The sequence below is a fragment of the Myxine glutinosa genome, chromosome 8 (assembly GCF_964187855.1).
Source record: "Myxine glutinosa chromosome 8, kmMyxGlut1.1, whole genome shotgun sequence".
NCBI lineage: Eukaryota > Metazoa > Chordata > Myxini > Myxiniformes > Myxinidae > Myxine > Myxine glutinosa.
Genome location: NC_136268.1, coordinates 37288268 through 37315746, shown reverse-complemented (window position 1 = coordinate 37315746; position 27479 = coordinate 37288268). Strand labels below are relative to the sequence as shown.

The window sequence follows — 27479 nt, the reverse complement described above, 5'->3', positions numbered from 1 at the left end:
GCTGTACGTTTATTGTCTCGTCTGCTGTGTTAATGTTTTTGAACTTGCTGTCTGTTTATAAAACTTTATCAGGGTCACACACACACACACACACACACACACACACACACACACACACACACACACACACACACACACACACACACACACACACACACATATATGCACGTGTGCACTAATGCAAAACATTATAGAGTATTGTAATAATTGTCATTATAAGCATCCACTAACCTGGTTTTGGCTTAACGGTTAAGGTGGCTGGCTTGAGATATTCGGCTCCTGATGTTGAATTAACACCAGGTGGGTTGACTCAGTCTGTTATCCTTCCGAGATCAGCAAAATTTGTACCAGCTGACCGGTAATGGGGGGCATTGTATCAGCGGCACGGCCGCACCCCCATATAATGATGCAGCCAAGCATCCACAGGCCGCATACGAACCACCAGCAGCAGCATCCACTACCCATCCTGTATATTGGTGTTCATTTGTCTGTTGTCTAATGATGTCCGTTGAAGGGGACATTTAACTGGTGGATTCATCAGTTTGCACTTACTTATCAATAAAATAACCCACCCCCAGTATTTCACAAAGACTAGGGGTACCTCCCATCACTTTGGTGACGGATTTCATTAAAAGACAGCATGTTGTACTTCACAAACATATTGCATGCATATCTGTCATTAAGGATGTAAAATGAAGTAAAACACACGCAAAAGGCTCTCTTATAACACGTGCCTAATTACCCGCGCCAGAGGAGAGGGTATTGCATTTGAGTCCGTTTGTTTGTTTGTCTGTTTGTCTGTTTGTCTGTCTGTCTGTTTGTCCGCACAGAATAAATATGATTTTCTGTGCAACTGTTGGTCCCATTGACAGGAAATTTTCACCAGAGGTGAAACTCAACCTGTAGAATTTTTAAATGATAATTATGACGTCATAGGTCACGTGGTTCGGCCGCCATCTTGGAAAAAACGAAAAACTGCACCTCTATATCCAAAAGCGCTGAATATAAAGAATTGAGACATGGCTCATTGTAAAGAACTCTCCATGGGGAATAAAATATGTTAATGATGATGTCATAGGTGCCTCCAGTATGACGTCATAATTCGACAACTATAAAACTTAATCCGATCAAGATTAAATGTCTTGAGCATAATCTAGGAATAAATTAGTTTAGGAAAAAAAATTGACGACGTCATCGGTCACGTGGTTTGGCCGCCATATTTGTTTTAACACAAAAGCCTTAAACCACTGTTTGTTTTAACCACTGAAAATACATCCTGGCGAGGGTTTGCAATCTCTGATTGCTCTTTTACTTGTTGTTGTTGTTTTGGCTGTTGTTGTGGTTGTTTGTGTGCTCTTTCTGTGTATCTTATATATATTTATATTGCTTTGAGAGGTATTACTACATTTATTTTTGTGTGCTCCTCCCATGTCCATGAAAAGGGCATCTTCTGTCGTAGAATAATAAATGTTACCATTGGAACGCGACATTAAAGCTCGAGGTCCCGCTTCTTCTTCCTCAAACCAGGAAAAACATGCTTTTAAATCAGGCAAGTAAATGTGCTTAAACGAATGATTTTTTTTTTCCAAGTAAATCGATTATATTAGCCTTCCAATCCACGAAGTGGATTATTACCTTTCCAATGGTACCATTTGTACGAGTATTATTGTACGACAGCAAAAACTCTTTTAAGAATAAAGCGTGATGGATGGAGAAAGTCGGATCCTTTTATATATATATAGACTAGAAGATAAGACCCGTCGCTTCGCTTTCAGGAATACCAATGTTATAGACAGAGATAGATTTGTGGTATGCTTTAAACGCCAATTTTCAGAAAATGGCATCCACAAATCCCATGCCACATCTATTCAAACTATATTTTTCTGTTATCTTAGACTATCTCAGCTGTATCAAACTATCTTTGAAACAACTATTCAAACTATCTATTCAAACGGATCTTCACCAAAATCTAATCATTTCGTCCATGTCACATACGCTACATCTCTGCCAAATTTCGTCCGAATCCGTCCACAACTTTTTGAGATATCTTGTTCACAAACAAACAGACAGGGGTGAAAACATAACATCCATCCACCTTCGGTGGCGGAGGTAATAAAATTAAAGTTAAGAAACACGGGCAGATATCTCGATGTGCAATTTGGCACATACTCGCTGTACCTGCCAGGTGAGGTTCTTTGCAAGCAACAAAGGGGAAAAAAAACAAAATCTCTCCATTTCATCTCAACTTGTGTTTGTCATTTTAAAAAATTATTTACAATTTCTTATCTTAAACTGCATGATAAAGGCAAATATAATTGGGAAAGAAAGCCACTGCCAGAAAACGTTCTGGTTATGTCTGTTTCATCACCAAGAATAACGTTTTCTGCATTCCCTGTCGGTTTATAGTTTGGAAATGATTATTCCGACATAACTGTGCTGCAGAACTGAGGCCACGTGACTGCAGCTGGTGCTTATAATTGAGGAAATTGACAACATATTTGTTGTGCATCGATAGAACTTCTTCCGGTAGGACTCAACAAAGTTAGTGTTCTCATGGTGTGAAATTGCCTTCTTTAAGTCTGCAAAACTTTCAAAAGTCGAAGCAAAAACATTCGAAGCCATCTTGAAAAACGACCTCTGATCACAAAAGAGCCATGACCATTTGACCCAATTGCATACAGAGTTATTGATGGTCATGACTAAGGATGAGTGTTGACCAATATCTGCATTAATAGCTTCAGCAGCAGAAATATATGTGAGAAATTCTGTATAAAGTTGAACAGTAGTGTGGTTCCCTGACAATAGCCGCTGCGGATATCCATATAGTTCTATGACGTCAATTCTGATTTCTGGATGAACAGAAAATTGTTAATCAATACAGCAACAACATTTTAGTCATGTGACCACTCTACGCACTTCTTCTTTCGTATACAGCACATTGCTACGGGTGGCATAATTTTCTGGGTGTGCAACTGTGGCGCTGATGCAGTGCCACCTACGTATAATTTAGAGCAGGAATTTGGAATATGGCCATGGTGGCGGCGATACCTCACCTACTGTCCCCAGAGGACATCGAGTGATCTTTTATATCCACCAACTAATGGTATCAGACGAGACGCCCAGTTTCAACATATATCCAAAGGACGGAACACCAACACTGATGCCTTACCCTGTCTGTGAAACACGAGGATGACATATTATAGCTGGGATAGCATTATAATCTCGGCTACGTAGTTCATAGGCAAGTTTGCATATTCCTCTCAGCTATCCTGCCAACCTATTTCAACACTTCTGGCGTCAGCCGCAACAATGTGAGAAATTTCTCTGTGAATAGCCACAGTGGCTATTGATATGGTTGTGGCTCAATGTAAATAGCCACTGCCATCTTTTTAAAAGCAATTTGGCCACAGGCGATGCCATAAGTAGCGTAATTGGCTGCAAGGATTCTTGACTTCTCCAAAGAAAGTGAGGGGGAAAATGTACCTTCTTACCCACAAAGCCCCAATGCTAAGGATTGATGGTCCTTGTATCAGATTGCTAACATGTACAGCTCCAATATTTCAATTATGTAATGCATATATATATATATATATATATATATATATATATATATATATATATATATATATATATATATATATATATATATATATATATATATATATATATTTAAAAAAAAAATATATATATATATATATATATATATTTCATATATATATTTCATATATATATAGAGCTCTTTCTAACCCAGACTGACTGACTGAGTGATTGACTGACTGATATTAATGTTCGGTACCTTCTGGTTGTCATAGAAAGCTGACAATGGCGTGCTGACAGGCATCAAAGCGGGTACACCAGGAAATATCACAGAACCGTCAGAAAGTGTCCAGAAATGAAATGTACGCAGAAAACTGTAAACGCATACGTAAAAGAAAAAAACTAAAAAAACTTCAATCACTATTTGGCATTTGACAGTTGTAATTTCTATAACCGTAAACTATGAAATAAAAAACCCAAATTGATATATAGCAGCAGGTCCATGACTCTTGCCTATAATCATAAAGTTTCCATTTATTATGCACCTACATATGAATCATGGTTTGTTTTTGCTTACAAAATGTGTAAGCATACCCCACTAGTATATGTATGTATGTATAATGTGTATATATATATATATATATATATATATATATACATATATATATATACATTATATATATACGTATATATATATATATATATATATATATATATATACACAGGGTGAATCAAAAGTAGCGCCCGCGCCCAATTTCTGTTTTTTTGGCTGTCAGATTTTTTTCTGGGATGTCATGTTGTTAATAATTGTCTTGCAGATTATTAATTTTCTTAGTTTATTTATTTTTGTTTTTGTTTTGCAGGTTATTGCTGAGAGTTTGGAAATTTACTGAATTTGCACCAAATTAAACCATGAATTACCTTTCAATGAATCGACACATTGCGGCCGTGAAACATTACTACAAATGTAATGAACAACCAACGATGGCGGCACGCCGTTTGGCACAGGAATTCGATATTAACCCACCCCAGGGAAGAAACATACGATTGATTGTCGAGAAATTTGAAGCAACAGGGTCGGTAGCCACTGCAAAGAAGTCCAGTCGTCCGAAAATGGCAAAGAATGTAGCTAAGGCTGAAGAAGCCATCAGGAGACTGGAACAAAGTCCGCAAAAGTCAACTTGCCGTTTATCTGCAGAGTTGGAAGTGAGCCAATCAAGTGTTATCCGTATCCTTCACCAGAAAAAATGGAAACCTTACATTTCACGCTTACTGCATGCCCTTCATGATGGAGATGACCCCAGACCTTACACCTCCAGATTTCTTTCTTTGGGGGCTCATGAAAGACCTTGTTTATCATGAAAAGCTTCGTACCATTCAGGAATTGAAGGCTCAAATCACTGAAAAGTTTGAGGAAATTGATATCGAACTCTGCAAGCGTGTGTGCCACTCTGTGCCTGCTTGGCTGCAATTGTGCATCGATCACGAGGGAGGGCACTTTGAAAATTGCAAGTAAAACAGCTTGGTACACTTCCGTAATAATTTACCCCCGAATAAATGGTAAGATAAACATGTCATTCATTTATTTCTACCTTCTTGTACACTGTAATACAAATGGCAAACAAACAATCAACTGACAGAAATATATATATATATTGTTAGGGATCTCGGGGGTCGGCGCTCCACTTATCAAGGGGGGAGGGGGGGTTAATCCCCTCGTCTTTTTAGCTGGCAGTCCCGAGTCCTGGAAGTTATAACGTCCTTCCCGGCGTGGCGTTAGGTAGGGTTTGCTAGGCCTAGGGGTTCGCTGCTACCTAAGTACTAACGCCAGCCGGAAACGAGGGAATAACTCCCGCTCGAACCACAGATGTGATGGAAAAATGCCGAACAGATAGCAATCCGCGATCAGAGCTATTAACAAAAAGACTAAACCCGATTCTAGCGGTCTCAATCGTGCCACGGGTACTCAATTGAGAAAAGACGAAAGCGAAGGGATTAAGACGAAACGAGAAAGAACAGGTGAATTTATTACAAACAAAAAGAGGAAAAGAAAGAATGTACAAGAAAGGAAGAAGAAGAAGCAGGACACAGGGCAGTCTTAAAGCAGTCTTATTCTATACCCCAGACAAACATACACACTCACATGGGGATTGTAGCTGGTCAGGTAGAGGGTCCGGTGATGGGGTCCAGGCTCCAGGTGAGGCTCCAGCTCCATTGGCGAAAACCCGGCAGGCAACTCTGTGTATCGTTGGAAACGCGACCGGACCTTACATATAGCGGACTGGGATGCTTCGTACGTAATAACTGTACGTTCACGCCAAACGCTCTCCCTCTCAAAGTCCTCTTATCAGCGCCAGCGAGTGAGTCCTCTTCCAAATGTGCGCTCCGTATCAGTCTTTAATAGCGCCGCTCTCGCACGAGTCCTTTTGCAATGCACTCTCCCGACCGAGTCCAACCAGCGCTCTCTCATCAAAAGAGGTCCTTGTGCACAGTCCGTGAAAGGGCTTTGCGTTCGCACTTATAAAACGCGCCACGCGATCACTACGTGGGCCTCAAGGCCACGCCTGTCGGTGATGTTACATCAGCCCTGGTTGGCTGGTGAGGGCTTACAGGCCACGCCTTTGACGGCTGGTTGAGAGGCCACACCTTCTTCTTGGCGTTCCGCCCCCTTTTTCCTCGGGCCTGACTGCATGGTTTATGGTGGCTTGAGCGAGCGCTAAGGTGGCTGCTGCTGGCAGAGGCGCGTAATGGCATCGCTTGGAGAGGGAGGTCGCAAAATGGACGGAATGGGCCTACTTCTTATTTAATTGACGCAACGCAGATTCAACTATTGGAAACACGGCCTTATCTAAAACACATAATAATGAAATAACTAAGTTCCTATGGTGGCCTACGTGTTGCTCGTGGACTAATTAGGGGTGCTACCTTTAACCTTTAATGTCATATTTACAAGAGTTCCACATTTACACAAGTGTGGGTTCTAAAACCGCAACAATATATATTTATAAACAGAAATCGGGCGCTACTTTTGACTGACCCTGTATATATATGTATATATATATGTATATATATATATATATATATATATATATATATATATATATATATAATGAAATATTAGGAACATGTATGTATACAGTCACGTGAAAAAGTAAGTACACCCCATGTAAAGTTTTGACCTTTTCAACATATTTCAACATTCAGCTACTTGATCTTCATTTTAACAATATTGATAGATAAAGGTGATTGTAATATAACAAATATCATGAAACATTTACATTTTGTAGTCCATTGTATAATTTAAATAAACATAAATGCAAATTTCACATGTGGAAAAAGTAAGTACACCCTTGGCTCTAATAGGTGGTATTGCCTACCTTTGGCAGAAACAACCTCAAGTAGGCGTTTCTTATAACTGTCTACCATCTCTGTCAAAATTTTTGCCCACTCCTCCATGCAGAATTCTTTCAGCTGTGCGATGTTTGAGGGGTTTCTTGCATGCACAGCTCGTTTCAAATCCCCCCACAACATCTCGATGGGATTTATATCCGGGCTTTGACTTGGCCATTCCAGAACCCTCCATTTCTTTCTTTTCAGTCATTCCTTGGTGGATTTACTGGTATGTTTAGGGTCATTGTCATGTTGCAAGGTCCACTTTCGGTTGAGCTTCAACTTTCCGACAGATGGCCTCACATTATCCTCAAGCACCCTCTGGTACAATGAAGAATTCATAGTGGATTCTATGATGGTGAGCTGCCCAGGCCCTGATGCAGCAAAGCTGCCCCAAACCATAATATTTCCACCACCATGCTTTACAGTTGGTATCAGGTTCTTGTGGTCAAATGCTGTCTTTGGTTTTCGCCAAATATGTCTTCTGGTACTGTGGCCAAATAGCTCTACCTTTGACTCATCTGTCCAGAGCACATTGTTCCAGAAGTGCTGGTCTTTGCCTCGGTGTTCATTGGCAAACTTTAGTCTTGCCCTGATGTTTTTTCTGGACAGCAAAGGACAGCAAAGGCAAAGGTATGGACACATGTATTCCTGGCACACCTCCCATGTAGATCAAATTTGTGCAGCCTCTTTCTAATGGTAGACTCGTGCACTTTGACATCAACAGTGGCAAGAGCTACCTGTAGGTCCCATGATGACATTCTGGGGTTCTTAGAGACTTCTTTCAGCAGCTTGCGGTCTGCTCTCGGGCTGAACCTGCTGGGGTGGCCTGGCCTGAACAAATAGGCAGTTGTTTGGAATCTTCTCCACTTGTAGATGATCTTCCGGACAGTCGAATGATTAATTTCAAATTGTTTGGAGATCTTTTCAAATCCCTTCCCAGACTCATAGGCATCTATAACCTTCTTTCTGAAAGCCTCAGAGAGCTCTTTTGGTCTAGGCATGGTGACGCCGCACACTTCAACAACAAAGAGCAAACCAAACTAAATGTCTGAGGTTTAAATAAGACAGGTTCCTCCAAGATCCTCTCTAACGATGTTCTAATCATTTGCACCTGAGCTGGTGCACCTGATTCTAATTTTAGGTATTTGAAGTAGTGATAAATGTAGAAGTGTACTTACTTTTTCCACATGCGAAATTTGCATTTATGTTTATTTAAATTATACAATGGACTACAAAATGTAAATGTTTCATGATATTTGTTATATTATATCACCTTTATCTATCAATATTGTTGAAATGAAGATCAAATAGCTGTATGTTGAAATATGTTGAAAAAGTCAAAACTTTACATGGGGTGTACTTACTTTTTCACGTGACTGTTTATATATATATATATATATATATATATATATATATATATATATATATATATATATATATATATATATATACATACATATACATATATATATATATATATATATATATACATACATACATATATATATATATATATATATATATATATATACATATACATATATATATATATATACATATACATATATATATATACATATATATATATATATATATATATATATAAATATATATATATATATATATATATATATACATGTACCTAATATTTCATCATTACAAAATGTGAAGCATCTATAGGGTAATCAACTTTTGCCCTCATAAAGTTAAAAAAATTAATTTTCGATTATTTTAGCATAGCTGTTCCCTGACAATATTCAAATTTCTATAAGTACTGGTATTGTAAATAATGTGTGATTCTATTTCAAATAATTTTTCAATTGTTATGGGTTTTAAAAGGTAAATTTAATAGTCATCAATTAAACAGGCATTTCCTATGTAAAATCAGGCTTGAATAATCTCCTGGATATGGTCGTTCATTAATGGCTAGGATACTAGAGTTGTATCCTCAAAGTCCATAGTTAAAATCTGTTTGAAAACAGTGGTATTAAAGATGTGGATTTAAAACTTTTGGAAACTGAGCTATTATCGGAATTACTGTCTGGTTATCAGTAAAACCCCAGCTGGCTCATTCATGACCTTCAAGGAAGGGGTACCAGGTAATCCAGCTGGTTTTAACTTGAGGTAGTGCCAGTCCACACATTGAGATCAGTTCTTTAAAGCCTTGAGGGCAACTTGGTATGGGCACTAAGTGCCCTCAGGGCTGGTCATATTCCACCAAATCAAATAGGAAAATACGACGATTTATAGCAAATACATGTAAAAACAAGAAAAAGAGCAATCAAAGATTACAAACCCTCACCAGGATGTATTTTCAGTGGTTTTTAATGCTTTTGTGTTAATACAACTATGGCGGCCGAACCACATGACCAATGACGTCATCATTATTTTTTTTTCTGAACTAATTTATTCCTCGATTATGCTCAAGAAATTTCATCGTGATCGGATGAAGTTTTGTACTCGTCGAATTATGACGTCATAATGGAGGCACCTATGACATCATCATTAACATATTTTATTCCCCATGGACAGTTCTTTACAATGAGCCATGTCTCATTTTTTTTCTATTCAGCGCTTTCGTAGATATAGAGGTGCAGTTTTTCGATTTTTCCAAGATGGCGGCCGAACCACGTGACCTATGACGTCATAATTATGATTACAAAATACTACAGGTGGAGTTGCACCTATGGTGAAAATTTCCTGTCAATCGGACCAACAGTTGCAGAGAAAATCATATTTATTCTGTGCGGACAAACAGACAAACAAACGGACTCAAATGCAATACCCTCTCCTCTGGCGAGGGTAATAAAATCGCAAAGCACAATCCTAACTTTTAATATCATCATATCATATTTGAAAACACAGACGAAGTAAGAAAAGAAGAACTACGACGCAAAGGGAGCCAGTAGAACAAGCAATTTGCAGACTATTGGCAACCACCAGCTAAAGGCATGCTGATAAATACACTATTCAGCAATTACCGAAAGAAGATCCTTTCAGAAGATACAAATAGCCTGAAAAATACATTCTCTGGTGTTAATTTTAAACGAATATAAACAAACGTGTGTTTTTATCCTTTATATATGTTGCTAGCAATTCACAATCTCTCCCACATTAAAAACCAGCAGAATCCACTATCCCTGGCTTTCCATTCCAAAAGCTGCAATGATTTGCTGCAGCATGTGGATAAATGAAGTCCGCTATGGAGCAAAGTTATTTTCAGTTCATGAGCAAGCTTTCAACCCAAAATATACAGGGAGTGGACAAAAGAATGGAAACACCAATGTAAAGTCACTTATAGGGCCTTGGTCCACCACGTGCGGCCAGTAAGGCCTGCATGCGCCGTGGCACTCGAGTCCGCCAGCATCTGGAATTCTGCAGGAAGGAAGCGACACCATTCTTCCACGAGAAAGTCAATCGACTCACACTTGCTTGATGGAGGTGGAAAACTCTGTCTCAGACATCGTTGAAAATATCCCATAAATGCTCAATTGGGTTCAGATCTGGTGACTGAGAAGGCCATGGCATATGGATAACATCAGTGTCATGCTCATCAAACCATTGGGCGACCTCTGTGGATGGGGGCATTGGGGGGTTTCCTCCTGCAGCCATGCTAGCGATAACTACAGGCAACCAGGCTTGTGCAGCATTTTTATACTTGACCCTAAGCATGCTGTGATGCTAGTTGCTTAATTAACACTCTGGAAGTCCTGTGTGGAAGCCGTTGCTTGGTGTCTCTCATTTACCCAGGTGTTTCCAAATATTTTGTCCACAACATGTGGGTTGTCTCAATAAAAATGTATTAAAAACTTTACTATTCCAGAATTTTTTTTTAAATTAAGCAGCAAAGAGAGGGTTGATGTTGAGGGTTGATAATAACTAACAGATGGCATTAGCGTGTGATGGAATGATTGCACGTCATCCATCAGCAGTTACCCATACCACCACAAGGTAGTGCAGAACTTCAGGATCGTATAGTTTTTGACACATAAAGTCTGCAAACATTTTATTGAAACTGTCTCTACATTCGATACAATCTAAGATATTCAAAATATATGATGGTCAATCAAAGTGACAAATGCCCGGATTATAGCAAAGAAACCGCAATGGGAAAACTCAAAGGAGAAATTGTTTTCACCTTTGACACCGACTCAAAAGCTCAAAAGACCTTTAAGTTGTGAGCATCCCCAGTGTGCTCGGTTTGATGAAATATTTGAACGTTTGCTCCCCAAATCACAGTGGAAAGTGAGCGAGTGATCCTTCATGAGAGAGAGGGAGCGTTTGAAGTCAAAGGTGAATGTGAAAGCAAAGGTCACTAGGCTCCAACGGCGTACTGTTTGGATTGCATGCGGTCTGCTAGAAGTTCGTTGATTAAAATATCAGATACAAAATGACACCTTGACAGCCAAAGGACATGAAGCCAATCTTACTTGAGTCGTACTCACAAACTATCATCCACTCACTTAAGTTGATTTAAAATTAATTAATCACAGTGAACCAAATCTCTAAACGTACTCGATCTTTTCCTTCCTTGCGATCTACATTTCACTTTATGTACACATTTGCTGAACTTGCACTAGAGGTCTTTATCCCTTTTAACATATTGCTAATGTCTATGGAGCCAGAAATTCTATGGGCTATGTGTCTATGGGTCACAGTTGGGCCTAAATTATATGTCTATGGGCCTAAATTTAAAGATGAAAAGCTCATAGTAGAGCAAAATTTGGAGAAAGGGGAGCCAAATTGCATTTGAAGTACGTAGTGCAGAAAGCAAGGAACAGGGTGGTTATATCTATTTTCCAATGTTGGCCCAATATTGTTTCTTGGTTGCAAACGCGACGTCTATTTCCCACCGTTGGCCTGACGTTGTTTATTGGTTGTAAACATGACGTCTATTTCCCACCGTTGGCCAGACGTTGTTTATTGGTTGCACACATGACGTCTATTTGCCAAATTTGGCCTGGAGATTTGAACATCAAATCGGACCGCAGATAAGCACAAGATTGGACCATGCCCCCAAGTGTAACACTAGTAGATTCTCAATGCTCCCTGGGTAACATCGGAGGAGCGCAACGATGTTACCTATGAAAACTCAGTGCCATAATTAAAATCTTCCAAATTGAATGTCAAAATAATAAAGCAATGCACTCGCTTAGCAGTGCAGAGAGTAAGGCTCAGGAGATGGAATATGATACCCAGTCTTGCAAAAGGCAGAACACTAGCCAGACCACAGAATGGCAAAGCAGCAAAGCATGCCATACCACAGACAGCGAATGTGCTGTGGCAGGACCATACATAAGTTAAACACTGAATCCGGCCACATTAAAGACAGTAATGGCAGGAAAGAACTAGAATGGCCTGATTAGAAGAAAGAAAGAAACGGGGGGTAATAAAAAATAATGGAAGAGAACAATAGATGAGGAAAAGGGATGATGTAGTGATGAGAAAGAAAAATAAGGAATGAATAGTGGATGGAGAGGTTTCACAGGGGAGGCTGTCACGTACAAGGCGTCATATTCACCCAGAGGAAGGGGGGGGGGGGGGGAGATACCGTGGGATATTTTACATCTACATGATTGCAGGGAGGTCAGTTGGTTTAACTTCTCTCTTTCAAACAGCATGCTGTATGTAGGGGAGCTCCCTGCAGACATCGCACCAGAACAGCAGATTATATTATGATTTGACTTAACTTGGGAAATAAACAAAGGACCAGACAATTCAGGGATGAGCGCTTTACCAGATGAGCTATCTTACTGACATTACAACACTCAGCTGTCAAGCCATTCTCCATTCTCCTCCAATAATTTGACCACAAATCCAGCAATTTTCACTGGGAAAATGCCAGGTGGCATATGTATGTATATTGCATGGTCCGTGTGCTTGAGTTGGTTAGACTTACACCTGTAATTAGGGATACGTCAGGGATAAGTTGTAAATATGTGCACTGGGGAGGCTGTGGGCATGTATTATAAAGCAGCATAGAATAAGGACGTTGTTGTGTAAAACCTGTCTATAGATGAGGGGTGGTGGATACCGATTGTAGGACTGGCCGCAATCAGTATCCCCCACCCCTCAACTGTAGACAGGAGTATATCTGGATATATTATAAATATATGCATATGGGGGGTGGGGAGGTGTACAGGTGGGAGGCCACATTCAAACAGACAATGCAGAACCGGTGAATGCTAACCAATAAATTCCACATTACTGTGCCACCTTCAGTCGAACATCAGGCATGGACAGCTGGCCGGTTCATTAAAGCCTTGGACAAAAAACAGCGAATGGCAAAACATGAACCAATAAATTCCACAATACTGTGCCACCTTCAGTCGAACATCAGTGGGTTTGTGAAGGACTTGGACAAAACACTTCCTGCAGCTGAATGTTTCTATACCAAATCAATGGCAAAAGTGCAAATGGTGAATTCGTGAATGTCATGGGTGGAAACCCTCACATCATTTCCTTTAAACTAAATCTATCTATATTTTCATTCCAAACAGCATCATTCCAATCACAAATTAAGACTATACCATTAATATAATGGTATTATACCATCACAAATTAAGACGTGTAACCAATATTTAGACGAATCTGCCAGTGAGCAAGGGCGGATACGTAACACCTCGTATGGATCACAAAATCATAATCGTATTGAGAAATTTATGAAACCCACCATAGGATGGATAAAAGTGGCATCATTCTGGTGGAAATTCAAAATCACAATTGTATTGAGATTATTATTTCATCAAATTATTATAACTAGTGTGACTCAGCACGCTCCGCGCACCTCACCACACGTCGTTTCAGAGGGATAGGCATCTTTGACCATTTTGGTGTCTTTTGGGTCTTCAGGGTATTTTGGGTCTTCAGGGTCTTTTGGGTCTTCATTGTGTTTTGGGTCTTCAGGGCCATTTGGGTCTTCAGAGTCGTTTGGATCCTCTGGGCCTTTAAGGATATTTTGTGTCTTTGGGGTGTTTTGGGTCTTTGGAGTATTTGGGGTCTTTTGGGTCTTTGGTGTCTTCAGGGGCTTTTAGGTCTTAAGGATCTTTTGGTTCCTCTGGGTCTTTAAGGCTCTTTGGGGCATTTTGGTTATTCAGGGTATTTAAGGGTCTTTTGGGTATAAAGGGTCTTTAGGGTATTTTGGGTCTTTTGGGTCTTCCAGGTCTTTTGGGTCTTCGGGGTGTTATGGGTCTTTGGGGTCTTTTTGGGTCTTTGGGGTCTATTGGGTCTTCAGGGTGTTATGGGTATTTGGGGTATTTTTGGGTCTTTGGGGTCTATTGGGTCTTTGGGGTGTTTTGGGTCTTCGGGGTGTTTTGGGTCTTCAGGGTCTTTTTGGGTCTTTGGGGGGGGGGGGGGAGGGGGGTGTTTTTGGCCTTTGGGGTATTTTGGGTCTTTTGGAGTTATCCACCGATTGCGTTTCATGTCAACCAGTAAGGTCGAAAGAAAAAGAAGCGTATCCAGAGGTGTGGGAAAATAACGTTAGGCTGGAGACCAAACCTGAAATTGGAAGATTTGCATTATGCCTATTTTATTGCAGGTGCTCCAGGAATACACACAAAAAATCGTTGCGATCGGTGCAGCTGTTTTTGCGGTACCCGAGACAATAACGTTATGCGGGAGTCCAAACCTGAAAATGCTGGAGACCAAAGCTGAATTTGGAAAAATAATATAGCGTATTTTACTCCAGGGGGTCACAGGATTACCCACCCAAAATATCGTTGCGATCGGTTCAGTCGTTTTTGCGATACCTGGGAACGGACGGACAGACAGACAGACGGACGGACATTTGGTGAATTAAAGTAAGATAATTATTGTATTATCAAACCAGCGAATGTCCATGAATGTGTGTTTACCTGCGGATCGGGGGCAGTTTTGTACGGTTTGAAACCTAAAATCATAATTTCATTGAGGAATTTATGAAAGCTCCCACCTACCGAATGACACCTGCTTGGATCCCAAAACATTCCACAGAGGGTTTGGCGGGGTAGCCCTAAAACTGAGGGAGTAGTTTGGGGATGGATGGACGGACAGACAGACAGACACTCCTGTTTTCTAACATAGACGTTCATAGCTAGCTGTAAATATAGAGTAAAGTAAAATTTGGCAGCAGTGAACATGGAAGAATGGACATGGAAGAAATCATCGAATGATGGCCATTTCATCCTTTTGAGGAAATCAGCTTGGAGCTGCCAATGAAATACAAAAGTAATCCATAGCAAAATCAATTATTTATTACCAAAATTCAAAAAAACCTGAAATCATAATCTTTGGGTCTTTTGGGTCTTCATAACTTCATGTATAACACATAATACATAAAATTTAATTTAAAAAAAATAAAAATAATAATATTCATAGCAAAATCAGTAAATCAAAAAATTCTTATTTGTTCTACCAAATCACAGCTCACCTAAATACATTGATGAGATGAATACCTGATTTCATTTGTTACCTTTCATAAGGAGGATAACATTCATGGAATGCAATTTCCTTCCAAAATGTTGTTTTAATATGATTTCCCATGCTTCACAAAATGTTCAAGTCAAACGGGCAGATCAAACACAGTAAAGAATGGATTTTATCAACTGAAAGCTGATAAGATTATATTTACCGCTCGTAGGAAGCGAGGGACGGCTGACTTACACCATTAGCCTTCGATCGGAGTGAAAGAGGAAAGCAAAGCAAAATAGGGAAGATTTTTCTCTGACGAGGGGCACACACCCAAAATGTCAACTGTACCTGACTTCCCACAGTGGTTAATGTACTCTTATCAGCTTTCAGTTGATAAAATCCTTTGTTTAACCTCTTCAACTTCTGTTAGGAGGATTGCAACCTCAGCTCTTACGCAGCCAAATCCAGAAATTTTAAATGGAAATTGAAGGATCGTGTTCCACCAATGTAATATATTAGGAAATGCTCTTAATAAAAAGTAGGCTAATGTCATCATCACTTCTGATTTAAAAAAAAACCTACCTCCTACTGTGGTGGTTAATAGCCTGGTGTTGGCTTAGCGGTTAGGGTGCAGGCTTGGGATCTGAGGATCCTGAGTTCGAATCCCGGTCGATTGCTGAATTAACACCAGGGGGGTTGACTCAGCCTGTCATCCTTCTGAGGTCAGCAACTTGAGTACCAGCTTGCTGGGATGAATGATCCCGGTGTGTACCCAGGTTTAGAATAAGTACACCATATCTCTGCGTGTCGTAAGAAGCAACTATAATAATAATAATAATACATTTATTTTATATGGCGCTTTTCAAGAAGCCCAAAGACGCTTGATGGCCATTTCATCACTTGATGGCCAACTATGGGTTGGCATCAGGAAGAGCATCCAGCCATAAAACATTGCCTCAAAAAGGGAACCATGAGGTCATGGGGCATGCAAGGCTACCCCCCCCCCCCCCCCTTTAGTGGGGGAAAAAGGCCTTCAAACGGATCATTCTGCTATGGTGGTTACAACTGGAACAGCACTCGGCAGAGGGCATACCTCTGCCAGGTTGAATCGTGTACGTTTTGTATCCCAATGATACACTACCGGTCAAAAGTTTTAGAACACCTCAATTTTTCCAGTTGTTATTGAAATTTACGCAGTTTAATGTCCAGTGGATAACCTGAAATGGTACAAAGGTAAGCAGTAAACTGCTCGAGTAAAAAAAAAAGTGTAGGTTAGCAAAAACGGGAAAATAATGTAAATTGCACAGTTATATTGTAAAAAAAAAAAAAGGCCTTCTTCAGGGAACAATAATTATGGGTTAACAACTTACAGCTGTTATGCAGCAATGTAAGTAAATTAAGCCTTGAAAGTTGATGCAAACAATTCCTACAGGTGTCCCAACCTCTGCTGATTACTTGATTACAAACCCCCTCCCTGTCTGTATACAAGTAGTATTGGAACAGACTGTTATTACACCCTCTGAAGCATTATTTAGACAATATTGCACTTTAGGAAGTAGTATATTGGAAACTGGAGGAAACTCTGACAGGAAGAGGTCTGGCAGACCCAAAGCCACAACAGAATCAGAAGACAAGTTTCTGAGAGTCAACAGCTTGCGTGATAGGCGGCTCACAGGACAACAGCTTCAAGCACAGCTTAACACTGGTCGAAGTAAGCAAGTCTCAGTTTCAACTGTGAAGAGATGCCTTCGAGCTACAGGTTTGACAGGTCGAGTGGCAGTAAGAAAGCCATTGCTAAGATGGTAAAATAAGAAAAAGAGGCTTGCCTGGGCCATGAAGCACCACCAGTGGACTACTGGAGACTGGAAGAAGGTCGTATGGACCGATGGATCAAAATTTGGAATCTTTGGTTCAACACGCAGGGTTTTTGTACACCGTTGAGTGGGCTAAATTATGGTTCCTCAGTGTGTGACACCAACGGTCAAACATGGAGGAGGAAGCGTGATGGTCTGGGGCTCCTTTGCTGGATCCAGAGTCGGCGACTTGCACAGAGTGACTGGCACCCTGAACCAAAAGTGCTACCACAGCATTTTGCAGTGCCATGCAATACCCTCTGGTATACGCCTAATTGGTCAGGGGTTCATCTTACAGCAAGATAATGGCCCTAAACACACCTCCAGGCTATGACAAAACTACCTTCGAGAAAAAGAACAAGACGGTAGACTTCAAATCATGGAATGGGCAGCACAGTCTCCAGACTTAAACCCCATCGGGCTGGTTTGGGATGAACTTCTTTTTCTTCTTCTTTTTTTTTTGTATACAAGATCGAGGCTCGTGAAAGAGCTAACATTAATCACACAAAAAGACAAACCGACACACAAAACACAAAAAACAAGGGGAGCGAAGGGGAGCAAGGGGAGCAAGGGGAAACAAACTGGACAGAAGGGTGAAAGCAAAGCAACCTACAAGTGCAACGCATTTGTGGGAACTTCTGCAACAGTGTTGGGAAGAACTTCCCGAACAATATTTGATTTCCATTGTAGAAAGAATGCCACGAGTGTGTTCGGCGGTTATATCTGCAAAAGGTGGCTACTTTGCTGAGTCAAAAAATTAAATTAAATTTTGTTAAACAAAATGATTCTATGATTTCTTTTTTATCTCCAATTGTTTATTTGTTCTATGCTTAATTTCAGAGTACATCGAGACATTAAACTGCGTAAATTTCAATAAAAACTCGAAAAATTGAGGCGTTCTAAAACTTTTGACCGGTAGTGTAGGTCGGATCTGGATTCGGACCTGAACCAAAATAGAATCGACTTGCTCTTGTCACCTACCCAACTCATCCCCCAAGCTTCGTCACAACTCGTCCACAACTTTTTGAAATATCATGCATGCTGTGTATCATTTTTGGCCCCATCTCTCAATGGTGAAGATTCACTTGAGAATAATTTTTTTATCATATCCGGATTTGGATGGATTCGGATATTCACCAAAATTGAATCAATTCACCCTTGTCACACACCCAACCTGTCCACCAAGTTTCCTCGGAATCTGTCCGTAACTTTTTGAGATATCTTGCTTTATATCGATTTTATACCTATCACTCAATGGTGAAGAATCACTTTAACATTCTCGGATGCGGATTTTGATCTTCAACAAAAACGAATCCATTATTCCTCGTCACACTCCCAACCTGTCCACCAAGTTTCGTCTGAATCCATCCAAACTTTTTGAGATATCCTGCTCACAGACAAATAAACAGGCAGACAGACAGACAGGTATAAAAGCAAAAAACTTCCGTCCACCTTCACGCGGAGGTAATTACTGGCCTTTAAATTCTCCGATCTACATTTGATCCACAAATTCCAGGTTAGTGCCATAAACAAGTCAAGCAGCATTCGCGTTTGCAGACAACTTGAAGAACTGTATCACTTAATATGTAATTGCTTTCCAGGCAAAATCAAATGGACTTATTCCTGGTAGATCTTTTGAAAAAGTCCTGTCGATATCATGATATAAACTCAGAGATGTTTTTTTTTTTTGGCTAAAGTCGATTTCTATAATCAATACTCTGCTTTCCTGTCTGCTTCTTACCTGATGGCACCTTAAAACCTATTCTGGCATGTCGGCCTGCAACATAGCCGTAATAATTACCTTGCTTTTTACCTTCCGGCACTTTCATTCACTCTGTAATTTAGGTTAGTTTCGCAATGTCGTCCGCTTACAAAGAATCATCAAATGTTGTCTTTCAGTAATAGAATACCTTTTTATTATTTATTTATGGATATCACCGCACAAGATCTGCCTGCAACCCTCTTATGGTTAAACTGCCAAAATCAAGACTCTCTGCTCACCTTCACTCTTTCATTCCTCTTTACTCCCGCCTCTGGAACAAACTCCCTCACTCTCTTCAATCTCACTCCTCCCTCCAGGTCTTTAAAACAGCTGTTCACCACCATCTCTTATCTCCCCCCATCCAAAACCTTGATCTTTTCTACCCCCGTTAATTCACCCCAGATCCACTTTTTTGAAATGCTGACTTCTTTCCTGGAAGTACTTGCAGTGTCCATATGTTTTTTTTTTACCTCTCCCACCCCTCTCCCCCCCTCCCCCCCCCCCCCCCACCCGTTCCAATGCTCCACTTCCACAAGCCCTCTCCCTCGCACAGATTCTCTGATGTCCCTGCTCTCCATCTTGTTCTCCCGCTCCCTTTATCATATGTTTTACGTGTCAGTTTGTCTTTTTTGTGATCAATGTTAGCTCTTACACGAGCCTCGACCTTGTATGCAAAAAAAGATAAAATAAAATAAAAAGACAAGGCATACAGCCATTCCAGGTAAGGGGATAAAGATTAGATTCTGTGGATTTGTGGATTTTGTGGACCTCCTTATTCATTTCCTAGATATCAAACAAGACATGAAGATGAGATACTCAGACACTTCATAACTTATATGTGCATTGGTATTCAAAACGATCTTATGTAATAATGTTCCATGTACATATATAAATGTGACGTCACAGTGCAACTATTTCCCACTCTTCAGAGGATCTTATTTAGAAAACCTCTTCACTCAAATTGGTTGAAAAGCGAGGGGAAGATTAAAAATTTAAACACGTTTACATTCGATCTTCTAACCCGGTCTTCTCACCGATACCTCAATTTCCGGCTGCTATTCTCAGCCGAAAGTCATGGCCAAGTAATTGGTGTTTACAGAGACGAACTCAACACGAAAAAGTTTGGGATTCACACAAGTTCAGGCTCTTCGAAGTTTGGGTTCGCGATCATTGGATGAACTTTGTTTACCAAAGCCAACTTTCTTGAAAGTCAGTTTCAAGAAAGTTGGCTTCCAAACTGACGTTTGACAAGTTTGTGCAAACCAATTTGCAAATTCCATTTGACTCGACTCCAAGATTTATATCTTAGATTTGGGACGACCTTCTGCCTCCCTATGAAACAAAAAGTCAATGGCAACTTTGGGCAGTTTGTGAATGAATTTGTGACTTCTTCTTCCTCAACTCATTATGGCTAAAACTTGACAGCGACTGTCATGCTGAATAAATGCATTCATGTTGAAGTCCCATGTAATAAATATTACCTCCTTCACTTCCACATCTCCCTCCCCAATCCCCAACACGATGCCAACTTCTTTCATTTGTGAATCATTCTCACACCTTGCATGCACCAGAGGGATTGGCAAGTATGGTATAGCATTGAGTTTACAATACATTATAAATGATTGATACAATTGGAACCATATGACCGCATACATATTTTCTGACATACTAAGGAATATTTCAGTCACTTTGGTTCATTTGTTCATCTTGATCCTCCTTGTGAAATACAATTCCAAACCCATGCAGTCCTGAAATTCCCACTCGTCTTTCAAACATGCTTCCCATTGCCATATGTGATATGCCACCGCTCTTTGTGAATATCTGCCATCTATAAAAAGTTTTCTTTTCACTTCACTGTGTTATAGCAAACAGCTGTTGGTGAGAAGGTTTGTGAATCTTGGGTTATTGCAAAAGGCAGGCAGAGTCCCACTAGTATGGCTTTTGGTCGATGTAATTTGGTCTACAAACAATCCTTACTCTGGAGAATAAAATATTCCAGAGGCAATTGAATGGATGAATGCAAGAAGACATGAAAGACTGTGGTGCGCTATACAAACACATACGACGAAGCACAGCAGTGGCGCATTCCAGAATGAGAGTAAATAACACATTTTATAGATACTTACTATAACTAGAACGGCACTCGGTAGAGCGCATACCTCTGCCAGGCTGAACAGTTTATATTTTGCATCCCACTGATAGGCCGGATCTTGATTCAGACCTGAACCAAAATCTAATTGGCTTCTTCTTGTCACCTAGCCAACTCGTCCACCAAGTTTATTCATAACTCGTCCATAACTTTATAAAATATCATGTTATATATCGCTTTTCACCCGATCTCTTAATGGTGAAGAATGACTTAAAATTTAAATAATTCTCTCATACGAATCCATATTCAGAACCTCACCAAAATCGAATCAAGTCTTCGTTGTCACATACGCAACCGGTCCACCAGGATTCATCGAAATCCGTCCATAACTTTTTGAGATATCGTGTTATATGTCGTTTTTAGCCCTATCACTCAATGGTGAAAAATCACTTTTAAAATTCTCACATCCAGATGCGGATTCAATTCTTCACCGAAATTGAATCACTTCTTTCTTGTCACGTACGCAACCTCTCCAGTAAGTTTCGTCCGAATCCGTCCACAACTATTTGAGATATCCTGCTATATATAGTTTTTGGCCCTATCTCCCAATGCTGAAGATTCACTCAAAAATTATACGAGCCGAATCCGGATCTTCACCAACATCTAATCGATTCGGCCTTGTCACATACACTACCGCTCTGCCAAATTTCGTTTGATTCCATCCACAACTTTTTGAGATATCTTGTTCACAGACAAACAGACAAGCAGACAGACAGGGGTGAAAACATAACCTCCATCCACCCTCGGTGGCGGAGATAGGTAATAACCTGTAAACTTTGAAGAGGCAAAGTACAAGATAGATTTTCTTGAACTAGCAACTGTACCCACCCTATGGGCGGGGCTTCAAATGGGAGGCCCAAATGAAAAGGCTAAATATCAGAAATTGAACGCTTTAGTTATTTTAAACGATTCATATAAACATCCGTTGAATCATATCACACGCAAATCATCAAAATCTAAACAGTACATGGCGCCCATTTTGAAAAAAGATTGAATTTTGCAAAACAGAAGCGGCCGCTACACATCTTTCTCAGTCGCACGTTTATGTGTGAAGAGTGCGTGCCGAATCTGTAACACGGAAGCGGCCGCTATACCTGTTTCTCAGTCGCTTTGCACACGCTGCCATGTTACTTCAGAACTGCACGTTTATATAGGAAGAGTTCGTCAGGCGTCGATCTACTCTCTCCTGGTACGTAGAATAAACATTATTTGTAGAATTTCAACAAGAGCCACATCACTGTTCAAATCGGTAAATATTATTCCATCGTGTTTGGAAAAACTGGAAAATTGGAAAACTTGGAAAAATTGGAAAAACAATACAGCCTTATTTTACTCCCAGGTGTCCCAGGAATACACACCCAAAATATCGTTGCGATCAGTTGAGCCGTTTTTGCGGTACCTTTGAACGGACGGACGGACATTTGGTGAATTATAGTAAGATTAAGAAAAAAAAGTATAGTAGTGCACTATGGGAGTAATGGTTTTTTGGCAATGCCAGTTATCACCCAGCACTAGTTGAGGCCCATACTCTTGAAAGAGCAGCCATGGGAATGGAAAACACACAAGTGAGGGTAATACAATAAGGTCTCACCCACTCCACCACCAAGCCGCTCGGGTATCAATACTGGATAAATGAATTGCCTGATCCCAAGCAACAATTACCCTATACATTGTTTCCAGCAATCCCCTTCCGTAGCTACTTTTTTACTAACCTAATTAAGCACGAGTGCACTCTACCCTTCGATCATCACCTAGGCCTCATTTCATTTCCTCTTGCATCGGTTGTCGAATTGCACAGATCTAGTTACCAAGGCAACAAAAGCAGGTCAAATGACTTCATCAATATAAAGGTGGAAAAAGCGAACTTAGACTCGCAGGAAGATTTAGAAGTCTTACTTCCTCACTTGAGGTATGTAAAATTTTCGATGCAAACAAAACATCATGCATCAAAATGACTGATCACGTGATTTCCCCTTCCACCCATTGAATGCTTTATTCAGGAGATTGCTTCATACTGTCTTGATATCATGATGAAACTTTCCAATAAAATTTTACTTCAGTGTTAGAAAAATGTTTGAAACAATTTTTGGTTGCAGAAAGAAGCAGAGAAGAGTCGAACATAAAAATCGAGTACATTCGATATATTTATAGATTTTAAGAAAACACATGATTCAGATCCCATAAGACGTTATTCTCCAAGGTTTAAGGTCATGTGTTAAAGTTTCATATACTCATGCATAACCCTTATAAATGTACAACATATACCACACTAACAACCGCTTAGGTTACATGTATCAAAACTATCAGGAGAAGTTGCCATTTTGAGTAATTCGTATTTTTTGAATGGTCATGTATTTTTATGCAAGGCATTCCCACGTGATGTCAGTTGAGTGGTCAAGTTTCTGCCTTATTATGTTCCGCCATAAATTTGTGTCTTATCACCTCAATTCATAGTGTTTTGCTCGGCGCTGATAGTGAATGGTGCAGGAGATGGATGTAGATTATGAAGGGTATGGGGAGGGAAGGTGGTCACCACAACATGTATCAGAAGTCATTGACATCCCATCCATCTTCCCCATAATATACACACATGAGAGCAGAATGCGCAATGGAAGCAGGACAGGTCTGGCATCGCTGAATCCCTGGCTCCTTGTGAAACAAATACTGTATTTTCATCACATGCTTTTCACAGCCAAACAGGGACCCACAATTTCAAGACAATCCATTTCTAAAGAAATTACTGTCATATTCAATAAGTCATTTGCTGGTTAATAGTACACAATTTTTGAGATATGAATATACTGTCCATTTTAAAAGGGAGTAACAAATTAACAAAAATGGATATATGCGGTAAAATATTACAGTATACTGAAGTACAGATGCACAGTTATACACATCACCTGATATTTGTATGAAACAAGCATATATAATCATCAATTTAAAAAATTGATACAGACTATGTTATAGAGTACTAGCAGGAGTACCCGGCGTTTCCAGGGAGGGGGAGGAGGTAGGAGAGGGAGGGGTGAGGAAGGAAGTGGGGGGAGTGGAAGGGGGAGGGGAAAGGGGGGGGAGGTGAAGGGAGAGGGAGGGGAAATATATATGACATATACATATTTGGGGGAGGGGAAAGGGGGGAGGTGAAGGGAGAGGGAGGGGAAATATATATGACATATACATATTTGGGGGGGGGGGTGGCTTTGACAGGCCCCTCCGTTTTGAGGGAGGAGGGGAAGGGGAGGAGGAAATTTTTTCCTGTGCAAAGAGTGCTTTAACCTCAGTGTTGCCCAGGTAAAAAAGGATATTGTAATACCCTCTGCCACCAACACCAGGTGGCGCTACACGGTACACATTTACATAGAGAATTTACGCCCCTCTCCCAGCCCCCCACACTCCCACATGAGGTCGCAGCCACATAGCTTATGTTACCCCCCCCCCCCCCCCACCCCCCAGACAAAGTTGTATTTGTATTTGTACCCCGAGTAAAGTATATAAGTGTTTATAGCTGGAGTACCTGGCGTTACTCAAGAAAAAAAGAAACATTAACATATTTGAAATGAGAGCAAATATAATGGAAAAGCAATAATTGCATCCAAATCATAATCCATCACAAATGTCAAATCAGCATTTTACCTTTTTGTTGAATAAATGATGCTGAATGTACCGTTGATCACGTTTCTGAGTTAAGTATGATGACGTTCAGGAAGAAGAAGAAGCCTAAACACCAACTTTGACCGCTTCTGGAATTGTTTGATATTTGTGTTCAAATGTCTGGTGATTGTTTTGTATTTATTTATGTGAATGTGTACTTATATGTAACTGTCATTAATTTTAAAGGCTTAGGCACTATAGAGCGATTTTTAAAAAAAATCCAAAAAAACGAACTGTTTTGTTTTTGCCTAAAACATTCCCAAGCACTCACTAATGAACCTCTGAAAGGTTGACGAAGATCCGTTCAGCCATCTCTGAGAAAATTGGTGACACATAGACACACAGACAGACAGACAGACCAATGGCTCTCTTATACAGTAGATATACTAATTTAATGTGATGGACATGAAAGTAAAGACGGATATTTTTGCAGTTCAGGAGATATAGGTTGACTTAACCAATCTTACAAATCTTACAAAGCAATTAAACTTAATCTTGCAAAGCCTTGTAAGAATAGAATACGAGTCTCCTCATGGAAAAGTTAAGAATAGGATGTTCGCCATTGGAAATGTGATTCAAGAAATATCCCTCCATCAACGTAAAATAGCTCCTTTGACAATGAATGAACAATTTCCCAACCAGGCAGACGGCCAGTTGACAATTCTATCATGGCATGTAACGCTTGTAACAGTGAAGCGACGAAAAGGAATCTTTCGAGAGTGGAACTCAGATATTCTAAATTTCCCAACTATTCCATAACAGCTGAATCTCCTCTAGTACATTTCCAAGTTGATAGAATAGAAACACAAGACACAACATGGTGGTGGTGGGAATACAAGTCGAGTGATGTTGGTTGTCATGGAAAAGCTGGGGCATTGCTAGTAAAATATGACAAAGCTGGTTCTTGAGGAAATGGAACTCACTTATTTGCAACATTATTGGTTGATCTTAATGCCTTTGGAGCCTGTCAAGTTAGTTTGAAATATAATTTAGTCTTGCATCCCTGCTTTAATTTGGATTTGGGAAAGAAATTGTCAGTGATGGTTTGGAAAATGATCAAATGAAAGCAATGGCAGTCTTTCGAAACTTTGGCTGGCACTTCATTGGTAATGCTGCCATGTTCAAAAACGGTCAATATTACAAAATACTGGGAAACTGAGCAAAAAAAATCAAATGATAAATCACTCATGGAGCAACACTTGGCAAAAGAGAATAAAGTAGCATGGCACACAGTAGAGCATCCTTTTGACTTCACAAATAATTGGTGGTTCAATTCAGTGACCTGATATGCAAATCGTCTTAAAATTTTAAGTTAATCGGATGAAAATTGACAATTTTATAAATCTGGCCTATGTTGGCCTTTTGGCCTATGGTGATCTCTAAAATAGTTGGTGGTTGAATTCAGTTCGCTGATATGAGAATCCTGTTCAGATTTCAAGTCAATCGGATGAAAATTGAGGATTTTAGAAATTTGAAGAAAAGTTGTTGACCTTTGGCCATTGTTGATCTTTTGAGCTTTTGACCTTAAAAATAAATAGGATTCTGTCGGACCACCAATTCTACAATTTGGTGAAGTTTCGTGAAGATCGGTTTAAAATTGTGACCTGTACGCAAGTATAAGTGAGTGGACAGACAAACAAACACACAAACCAGAGTGATCAACATACTTGTCAAAAAAATTGTTGTTGCCAAGTAACAACGCAAAAATTTGATGGCCATTGTGCATGTTCTCGATGCAACCACCACCATTCTTCTCCCACCTACCCCTTCTTGCTTCGCCTTGCCCCAATCTCCCCGCCTTCCGGTCCCACATTCCGCAGACCCGGTGCTGCCACAGATTGAGTTAAAGTGGGAGAGCCGCTTGGGCTTGCATTTGCCACTCCGTGGTTATTCTTGCCTCTACGTATCCCCACAGGGCACACAATGGACCATCGCAGCCAAGCGACCACATTATTCCACCGCTCTCCCACCCCACCTCCCTTTCCACCACATTGGATACTTCCCTTCTCCCTTTAATTTGCAGCTTCACCGACATGACACGATGACACGCAGCAACCATTACTCCTCCTTATCATGCTTCGTTCCCTCCTTCATCTTTCTCAGGCAATCCTGGGAGCCAAGTGGGTAGAGCGTGGCTGTCAAGGCAACATGCAGTGCAGCAGAGAAGGCTGTCCTTTTCACAGACCTCGGCTCCACGGGGCTCGGTTTTGTCTCACAGGCCGTGTCGTTTACATAGAACCTTTACAGCTCCCCATCTGCAGGGCACAACTCAATGACTCTTTTGAGCCGGATAAACAAGCCCGGAAAAAGATCCTGCTTGTGGTTAGTCTCTCAACTGCCAGTGGAAGATCTGAGCTCCAAGAACCTAAGAAATGTGTCTGAAAGAGCGGTTTCATGTGCTCCGTCTCTTGCTATGCCAAGACTTGCTCAAAGTTTTCCAATGGAAGCAGCAGGTCATCTCAACAAAATAAAGTCTTGAATGAGAATTTTTTTTAACACTCAGTCGATAAATAAATAATTACCGTGAAATGGGGGGAATAGGGACAGCAAGGTGAATAGGGACAGCAAGGTGAATAGGGACAGCAAGGTGAATAGGGACAGCAAGGTGAATAGGGACAGCAAGGTGAATAGGGACACAAGCTGAAAAAAAGTTCGGAAACTTTTTTCACTGAAAATTGATAACCATACTGATTTGTTGATATTTGGGTTGAAAGTGTTCTCTTGTTTTTTCCAAAAGCAACTTATA

The 27479-nt window shown here is 40.3% G+C and overlaps 1 protein-coding gene across 2 annotated transcripts in view; it reads right to left on the bottom strand.

Moving 5' to 3' along the window:
- Positions 1–27479, bottom strand: part of LOC137432423 (uncharacterized) — a 126322-nt gene that overhangs the window by 47143 nt on the left and 51700 nt on the right. Inside the window, exon 2 of one of the 2 annotated variants that reach the window (XM_068124336.2) lies at positions 12482–12571. The exons of the other annotated variant lie outside the window; for it this stretch is intronic. Within the exon in view, the coding sequence (XP_067980437.2) occupies positions 12482–12571 (90 nt within the window). The remainder of the gene's footprint in view (positions 1–12481; positions 12572–27479) is intronic. 2 annotated transcript variants of the gene reach the window in all.